Source organism: Glycine soja, chromosome 9 (assembly GCF_004193775.1).
Source record: "Glycine soja cultivar W05 chromosome 9, ASM419377v2, whole genome shotgun sequence".
In the NCBI taxonomy this organism is placed as follows: Eukaryota; Viridiplantae; Streptophyta; class Magnoliopsida; order Fabales; family Fabaceae; genus Glycine; species Glycine soja.
This window is the reverse complement of record NC_041010.1, coordinates 44359046-44368914: the sequence shown is the minus strand read 5'-3', so window position 1 is coordinate 44368914 and position 9869 is coordinate 44359046. Positions and strand designations below refer to the sequence as shown.

Sequence of the window (9869 nt, the reverse complement as noted above, 5' to 3'; positions counted from 1 at the left end):
AGCTTTACTCTCCTTGGCACTATTTGTAGCAGGGATCCTTGCAACATGCCAAAATGCCAACAACACAAGCAGCACTCAGGCCGGCCAAGCATAAGACCATTCAGTTGTTGCTTCAGGCCCCAAAATAATTGGTCCTGTGAAAGATGAAAAATACTAATTAGTCTTTGAATGTCTAAGTAAGTAAAATAAATTAATCATATCATCAGATTTGTAAGACCATTCTATTATTAAGTTGTAATGTTCAATAACCATTTTGACAATAAATTATATTTTTCGAACATCAATTTGACATTAAATTGTAAAGTTTAAGAATCAATTTGTTATTAAATTGTATGTAAGATTAATTTGTTACACTTTTTGCACATTCAAGAACTAAATTTGAATATTCATATTTTAGGAACCAATATATTAACATCTCACACCTTTAAGAACGAATTTCACTATTTAATATTTAGTATTTATAAAACTTTTATTATTAGTTGGTTCAGTATAATAGTAATTAAGGTGTCATTTTTCTTTGGTGAATGAGATTCAAACCTTGTTAGGAAAAAAACGACTTTTATTTATTGTAATGCCTCTAATTTTAGTTAATTTTAAAGAGGTTTCAGCCCTGACCCTATCTCAATTCTCAGGGCATGACCTGAGCCAGTTGGAATTCTGTCTGTCATTATAAGAAAATTCCTACTGCATCAGGTTAAATCAGACAATTTGCTCCTATACAACTTGTACAACGAATTCATAAAACTGTTGTCAATAAGTGCATTCTTCGGCCTGAGCAATAACACAGTAAACAACATAAAATTGTTCTGCATGTTCCTGCATAGCTACCAACCACAGCACCATGCTTTACCATTCCTGCCAAACCATCCCACAGCCCTAAATTATCTCATAAAGCATATGTTGATTAAAATCTTGAAATAAAAAATTATCACTAAACTAAAACTTTGAAATAAAATGTCAAAGAAAATGATAGGAACTCAGAAACAACAACAGGGGCAAGGGTCGAAATAGCAAACCAGGGGGTACAGGGAGAAGTAAAGCCCAAAAGAAAAGTTGTAAAACCATCTTACCTCAATGACTATGTGTGAGGAAGAATGGTGAGTTTGATCAGCAAAGCACCTGGCACCATAGGGAATATTCTTGCTTGATGCTGTCTGCTTTAAGGGGACAAGCACCTCCAAATTCCATTATCGCAAATATCTTTTGAATCATTATGTTACTAGGAAGCCTAAATATATGTAAATAACAAGCAAGAAAAATCAATGAGAAATATGCAATTACCTCTTCTTCTCTGGAGGTCCTAGTGCCTCGAAGCCAGTAATTAGGAGGTGCTAACAGAAATCTACCAAGTTAGTGAAAATTATAAGAGCAAATTAGATTAGTTTGATGTTCCCATGACCCCAATACGTGTCTGTGTATAACACGAACTTGTATTCATGTGCAAGGTTATTCAAAAAACGAAAATGATAAAAGGTGCCAAATATATTGCTCGACTGATACGAATCAAACTTACTAGAGTTAGTTTTATCGGAAATAACTTTTAACTTCTCCCTCCTAAAAAGTCATGCATCTTTTCTTCTGTCAAGTTTTATTTCATTATTTTGGTGTCAACAACTATATAGCATAATTGTTAAAAAAAACATAATAATGGCAAAGAGATACTTAGGAGATGATATATATATATATATATATATATATATATATATATATATATATATATATATATATATATATATATATATATATATATATATATAAAGATGTGCACATAGACATAAGTATAAACGTTGAATAAACCAAATTGACATTAGAGTTCCACGTAAAAAAATAAGGATGTTTGCATTGACAAAACTCGTATTTAATATGTTAAAAATTACAAGTATATCAATTAAATTTTAAACTATATAAGATTTAATATTATTAATTTCTTAAAGGAGATTGAATAGGTCTCTACCAAGAAAGAAAAAAAGAGTTTGAATAGAATCCTTCGCGTGGGATAAAATTTCCCATTTCCCTGTACCACAAGGATAATTGACCATTTAAAGAAAGGAAAAAAAGTAATAATAAAGCATGGATGAATCTGGATCTGAATGTGAAAGGTAAGTGACGGGAGTTTCCAAATGGAGAATGACTACGTGATAGAGGAGCACATTTCCAATTGCACAGGAACCATAATAAGATATGTTAAAATTAATAAATATCAATATTAGGGAAGATCATGACTTTGCATCTTGCAACTTGCAACTTGCACACATCTATTCTTCCACATGCCATGTGCTGTGTGGAACTTTCCACTTTCAATTGAGGCCCGTTCGTGTCCATTCATGTCAGCCTCAATTAGCACACTCACCTCCTTTTGAGGAAATGAAGATAAAGGGAAATTCACATTGTAAAAATATTTCACAGGAACCAAGTCATCTGATTTTGACCTACTAAGTGTTTTAATATCCTGAACCATTTATTTAGTGCACATTTGATTTTTTTTTTTTAAGTTATTGGTTAAAATTCATATCAATCATTTCTGATTACTTGTATAAATTTTAACATTATAAACACTAAACTCATACAATAAGAAAAATTGTAGTACAAGTTTAATGTATCATCCAAATTCCAACTTCTCCATGGTCCCCACATAACGCATTAAGATATATACAAACTCAAGGGGTAAAGGGGTAAAGAAAAAGTGAAAAACAAACATACACACAAATTATAGGGGGAAAAAATTTATAAATGGAACATGAAAGCACGATGCGTATAATTTATTGACATATTAAAAATTGCAACCCTCTGATACAATAAACCAAGAAATTTCCCTGTACAATGAGAAAATTCCCTTTCTTTCCATCAAAATAGGTGGAACCTCAAAATTCTTCATATTTACATTTCAAAATATAACTCAAAATAGTGAGAGCAATAAGAGCTTGCCGCCAAAAAAATCCCCCATCCCTTATGAAGAACTTAGATCCCATGCAGAACAAATGAATTACCTAACCTACTTGATGGCATATGAACGGGTACACACTGATTCAAGGGCCTCAGCGAACAAGGAAGAGAAACTGGTCAATGCCTGAAACACTCCAGGCAAGCCTGTTTGCAAATTGTTGAGAGTCATGGCTCTTGTTACCTCCACAGCTTTTGAATGCCTCAGCATTTCATCTTCGACACGCCTTTGGCAGGTTGCCAGTTCTAGTTTTTTCTCAGCAAGTGGGTCACGCGCATCCAACACTTGTCCATTGTCAGGTGCAGAATCAGGAAGGCTAATGCCTACCATAGAATATGAGCTGTAGAACTTCCTCTCTAGGTTTCGCAGAGAGGAAGCCTTTTTCTCAAGTTCCTTAGATGCAGTCTCGGTTCGTTTTTTGATCTTGAGCTCTTCCACTTGCTTGGAAGATATCACGTGGACAACATTGATAAAGCTCTTGATGGCTTCAGATGCAACCGTGTCAGGGACACGGTCAAGTGCGAGTTTCCATTCATCAAAAAATTGGTATGTTTCAGAGGTTTCCCTGCCGTTGATGTTATCATTGTGGACTGGAACAAGGCTGAGCTTGAACCAGCCATGCAAGGACAGGATGAATTCGCGCTGAAATTTTATAAGGCGACAAAAACTGTTGTGCCAAGCTGAAACGGCTGATTCAAGGTCCCGAGTTGCCTGCCTGTGGAGTTCAGAAGTGGAGTCACCTCTTGATGATCTGTTCACAAGACCACGGACTTGCTGCACTATATTGCTTTGAATTTCATGGTAGTGGTGCATTGATCTCCACATGTACATGAATCTACATTTAACATATCACAAATTCACAACCATAATAAGACAACGCGGTTATCTGTGAGCAGGCCATCCCCATTTTTAATTCAGAAACATAAGAGATAAACAACTGTTGCACTGAGGCAAATTCTTTAGGCGAAATTCTGGCACCTCTGTACTTAGATGTTGCAAATAGGAGCTAAAAAAAGTCTCTACTTCAGTACAAAATAAGCAAACACTAAGGAATGACGAACTAAGCTCAATAATCATCTGCCACTTTGAAGGTTTACACAGAATGTGGAAACATCTAGCCATCGTGATTCATGTGGTTAAGATAGATGACAATGGCAGCGAAGTTTATATCATGAATATCATGCTCAAAAAATTTCACACTAATCCAAGATAAAAATATTTATGCCATCAAAATGTTTAAGATAAAAATTAAGGTTTTAGATTTTCTACAATTTTACATGCAAGATCTGCTAGTTATATTTCATCAGTGTATTACCATAATCATTTTTTATATGAAGTTATTTTCGTGGTGAAAGTGTGACAAATCTTACACTATCACTTGCGTTAAGTTAAATTACAACTACAAGATCAATAGCAATAACCAAAGAGCTTTCATCAGAATCATACTATCATGTTTATACACAAACCTCTGGTTTCATACATTATGGCAAAATTGTCCCTGAGGGCATTAGGAACAATAAAGTAAAACAGATTATTATCAGTAACACCAATAATTTTTTACAACATATATAGAACACGCAGGTCAAAATAGCTTAGAATCAGTTAACGAGGGTTATACAATCCTCTACAATAGTTGCTTGAGCATACCAAACTCCATCAATAAATTATTTTTGCTCAAATGGAGCCTAAAAGAGACAAAATAACATTTTGACAGGTAAAAGTGGTGGGCCAAGGTTTGATTATAAGAGGTAGGCAGTAGTTGGACAGTTTGGTACAAAGAGGCACATGCAATTACACAGAGCAGATAAAGCAAGTTGCATACGAGGCCAGTAAGCCATAAAGTTTTCAACTACCACCCAAGATTTTCTTGACCCATATACTAGGCAGCATATTCACACGAGATAAATGAGGGGGATTTGAAAATAAAAAGCATTTCAACTGTTTACATTTAAACTTAAACCTTCTTTCAGAGGGTTGGTTATTTGTTACAGCTCAAAGCCCTCACATTTACAATATCGGTTGTAAAAATATCCTATGAGCAAGCCACAGCATGATCGTAAATTATGGCCACACAACAAGCTGCACAGTATTCAAAGTGGGTTTGATCATGAAGTCTCAAATGTCACATTTAATTTGTAAATGGACAAAACAAGATCAAAACACATAAAATTTTCAATAGTCCAAAATACTAGACAATTTTTTGGGACCCAATGAATTTATTTAAGTTCATTTATTTACAGTAGTACAAATGGGCAGATCAGTGAGCTCCTATAGGACTGGTTTAATGTCAAATTGAATTGATTGTTGATCACCAAAGTTCTTCACTTTGTTGATTAATGATGAAATGATATAATCTCATTGTACTAGAACTTGATTATTTAGCTATTCCCCACATTTGGAGCTACCAAAACAGTAAAGCTATTGCAGAAGAAGAGACATACCCATGTATGAGATCAACAAGCTGAGGGACAAGATCAGAGTCCCTAAGGCCAATAATGGCAGTTGAGGTGGTAGACACAGCCTGAGATGTAACACTTATTAGTGACTGCAGCCTATTTATGGAAGCCTTGGTTTTGAATATCTTAGCTTCATCCTCTCCTTTGTATTCCTGAGTCTGCAGTGCTGACAATTTCTTTTCATGTTCAATCTTCACACCTTCTCTAGCCTAAATTCAAGCACAATTTGTAGAAAGTGTTAGCATAGCATACCTCGTTCCCAAACCACATGGTTTTAGGCTTTTGGCTCAAAATTAATGCAACAGAACCACCTGACTTCAGTTTGGTAAAAAGGCAGTCAAGTCGGACACAACATTTATGGTTGATTTCAAACATCCATAACAATATCCTAGTCATTACCTTTTTTTTTCTTTTAGTGCCGTATGTCCAAAGAAACGTGGCTTTTTCAGTAAGTAACCCTAAACACACGTGTATGTGACAGAAAATGTTTGCCCTTCATACATAGCTTGCAGACAACAAAAAATGGTAAGCTAGACCCAGTTGAGTGTGAACAGTCAACCACATGTAGGACAAAATTTGAAGAAACAGGCAAGTGCTCAAGTAACTTAAATCTGTTAATTACTTTGTTCTTCATTCCTTCATTGCTATTTTCCCTTCTAGTCAGTTTGTCTCATTGGGGCAAAGAGTTAAAGAGTGAGGGTATTTCGGTCATTTCACACAATAAATTGACATTATCATATTTACACCTCAAAACTTGCCCAAATTCATGTCAAATCAGGAAATTATCTAAAACCATGAAAAATTCTTAGGCTAACCGTAAGACCTAACAGACACTTAAATCATTACAAGACATGTGTAAAAGTATTTTCGGGATAAGTATGTTCCTATCATGGAGCATTATTTGTACCACAATAATAAAGGTTGGTCCCAACAACCGAGGCCATTTTGGTCAATTCGCAAGGGATAAAAAAGGAAAAAAGAGGTCATTTTCACAATTAACAGTCAAATTCTGCTGTGACCTTACGCTACCAAAGTCCAACATAACCTACTCCGCATACCCTCACTTACTCGTTTTCCTTTTTCCCTTCACCTTTTTATCGTCTCGAAAAATATAAATAATTTTTCTTAAAAGGGAAGCGCCTTATTATCCCAAATAACAAAAACAGAACACCCCCCCCCCCCAAAAAAAATGAAGCTAAAATTACCTTAATCTCCTCGTAGAGCTTCTTCTCCCACGCCAAAAGGCGTTCCAAAGTGGAGCAGAGACTCTTTGGACCGCCCGGTTCGTCCAGCGAACCGGTGTCGAGCCGGTACTTAACCGCCAGCGGCGGTTTCGAGGTCCAACTAGAGCTCAAGTTGCTCAATATGCTACTCGAGTGATACACGGTTTCTGCAAAAAAAAAAACAAAAAACCCATCAAAATTCAATTCAAACCTACCCACAATTTCCATTCCACTGTTTCAAAATAAAATAAAAAACATAATCTTCATCCGAAATTGACGCAAAAAAAGAAGAAAAAAAATAAATTCCCCCAATAACCAATCTCAAACCCCATAAAACCCCCCAATTAAAAATAGTAATTAGTGTTTTTTAATAAAACTTTGCATCAGGAAAAAACTTAAATGCAATTTCTTAGACACTTTTGATGTTACTCTCTAATTAAAAATAATGTTTTACCTTGAAAATCTTTATTACCCAGATTCTCTGGGTGAAATTCCAATTGTGATTAGAGAAAGTGATAAGTAGCAACATCTAAGTTGTGTTTGCAAAATTAATGCATAAGGTATTAAAATGATAGAAGAAGAGCATCAGCAGCAAAAACAGTGTTAAGAAACTTAAAAAAAAGGGGGAATTTACTTCTCAATTGCTTGAAGCTGCGATCAAGCTGCGCCTTACTGATCTGAAGCATGTCAGAAACCTTATCCCCAGCGGAAGCCGCGTTATCGAAATTCTCCTTAATAGCCTCCACGATCTCCCTCAAGTCCCTGTGCCTCACAACCATCTTCATCTCCGCCGCCACCGAAGACGCCGCGTCGAACCCCTTCGCCCCACCGCCGCCAACCACCGACTCGGTCCGCACCGACGACCCGAAATTCGACCGGGTCCCGATCTCGGAGCGCGACTCCACATCCCCCTCCACCCCATCATCACCATCATCAGAAGAACTCGTGGTACTATAATGATCCCCCCATTCACTACACTGAACTTCTTCCCTCTCAGTTTCAGTATACTCCTCCGGAAGATGATGAGAATGAGAATCAGTTTTCTCATTCTCATTCTCGGTTTCGAGTTTTCCGTCGAAGTAATCGTATTCAGATCTCTCAGAATCAGTGTCGTGGATTTGGAGATTGGTGTGTTGTTGTGTCTTGTGAGAGTAATGAGAGGGTGTTTGTGTTTTGTGAGAGTAATGAGAAGGTGTTTGTGTTTTAGTGTGGGAGAATTTTTGTTGTTGTTCTTCGGGGAAGTAACCGGAAGCGGGAGGAGGTGGAGGAGGGTAGAAATTTTCCCAGTTCCAAACGGAGGAGGTTTGGGAAGGGGTGGAGGAGTAAGTAGAATGTGCGGTGGGGAAGAAGTTTGACACGTGGCTTCTTGGGGTGGAGGAGGGGCTTGAGTCGGAGAGGATGTGCGGGAGCTTCGGCGGCGGTGGTTTGCGGCGGCGGGGTAGGATGGGGTCGAGTTTCGGCGGCGGAGGAGAAGGAGAAGGTTGGTGCTGGTGTTGGTGTTGGTGTTGGTGTTGGTGTTGGAGGTGTTGGGAGTTGTTGAGGAAGACGGCGGGGGTGTGGTCGGAGACGGAGAGGGGTTCGCCGGTGGAGAAGGTGGAGAGGGCGGAGCCGGTGAGGCGGAGGGACCGGCAGTAGTCGGAATGGGCGGCGGCCAGGTGGTGACGCACGTACACCGCCTCCTTCATCAGGCGGCGGCGCTCTTTGCAGCGGCGCACCGTGTCCTCGTTTTCTAGCTTGGACGCCGTGCAACCCATTGGGAAAGTGTTGAGTTTTTAAGTGAGTGAGGGAGAAAGAGTGTCCTTTGGAGGTGCGTTTTAGGCTCAAACAAGTGCCGGTTTGTTAGTTGTTTTCTATTTTGTTTGTATTGTCTTGGGAATTTATTAAAAACCACTGTGTGATAAGATAAGAAACACATTCAAACAAAGGTAATGATGGGGGTTTAATACTGGTTCAATGCTGTACTCTAATTATTACTAATATTTTTGCATTTCGACACAGCTAATTCAATTGGGTGAAAATGTTTAGTTTACTTTTTTATATTAAGGTGGTTCGAATAGAATTGGATTTTGAAATTTTGAGTTTCAGCTTTATAAATAAATAAAATAAGATTTTATTAAAAGAGTAGTCATTTAGGTTCTGTAATTACAACTGACAAAATCAAGAATTACTTTATATCTATAATATAACTAAAAAAGATTGTTAGCTTAATTGTTGTTAGAGTGAAGTCAAATTAATAATAATCAAATGCATATTTTAATATGTCGAATAGTAAATTAATGTAGCATTATAAGAAAATTAAGTCCAATGAAATTTTAAATTAACTTACTTGATCAAATTGCATGTGTTATAAGATAAAAATTCGTAATAAATAAATTAATTATAAATCTCATGTATGTGCTTGTTATTTATTTAAAGATTGTGTTAGAAGTAAAGAATTTCAAAAAACAAAAATTGAAAGTATGGTTCAAACCAATTTCTTGTTTCGAATTTTAGTAAGTTTTTTTTTTTTACCAATTTGAACGCTTTTTAATTTATAGGATTAATATAATGGTACAAATTCCTGTTATATTTATAGGTGGATAAACAATTTATTGAGAATGCCTTTAATTTTTTTGTGTGAATTTCTCTTGCATCAACTGTCATCATATATAGCGAATGAAATTAATTTCTAACTTAATAGGGAGATATCCATTATCAATGATATTAAAAAATCATTTTTTGTACCATTATTATATTTGTTTGTTTGAATTAGTGATCTAATTAATTCTAAGTTTAACTAGTCTAATCATCTCTAAATCAGTTTTCAAAGTGTAGTAAAAAATTATTACATCATCAATTGATGAGAAATTTTTTGGGTAATGCTTTGATATATTTAAAACGTTAAATTATATGAACTAAAAAAATATTTTAAATCTCGAACAATTAAAATTTCCAACTAAACCAAGAGTGATCAAAAATGCAATTTTGATGCAACAAAGTTGCTTTGGTGTTGGCATGTGCTTAAGAGATCATGAAAGTAATTTTCTCAAGGCTAGACAACTTGGTTCACCGGAAATCCAAAACCCATTGAAGCATAGACATGGGGTCTTTTGCAAGTTCTGACTTGGCTTAAAGACATCAACTACCACAACATTGAATTTGAAACTGATTGCAAAGCACTTGTAGATGGTCTTCAACTTCTAGCTTGGGGCCATTCTGGTCTTTATTTGTTATTTTCTAAATGTAGTCCATTTATTTCTTTATCTTCAA

At 36.2% G+C, this 9869-nt stretch overlaps 1 protein-coding gene across 1 annotated transcript; it reads right to left on the bottom strand.

Annotated features, from left to right (window-relative positions):
* Positions 1 to 2731: 2731 nt before the first annotated feature.
* Positions 2732 to 8481, bottom strand: LOC114425113 (nitrate regulatory gene2 protein-like). The gene is made up of 4 exons (XM_028391881.1): positions 7255 to 8481; positions 6603 to 6787; positions 5383 to 5606; positions 2732 to 3776 (listed from the first exon to the last, which is right to left on the bottom strand). The coding sequence occupies exons 1-4, from the start codon at positions 8372 to 8374 to the stop codon at positions 2993 to 2995; spliced, it is 2313 nt and encodes a 770-aa protein (XP_028247682.1). The 5' UTR covers positions 8375 to 8481; the 3' UTR covers positions 2732 to 2992.
* Between the last annotated feature and the right edge of the window lie 1388 nt (positions 8482 to 9869).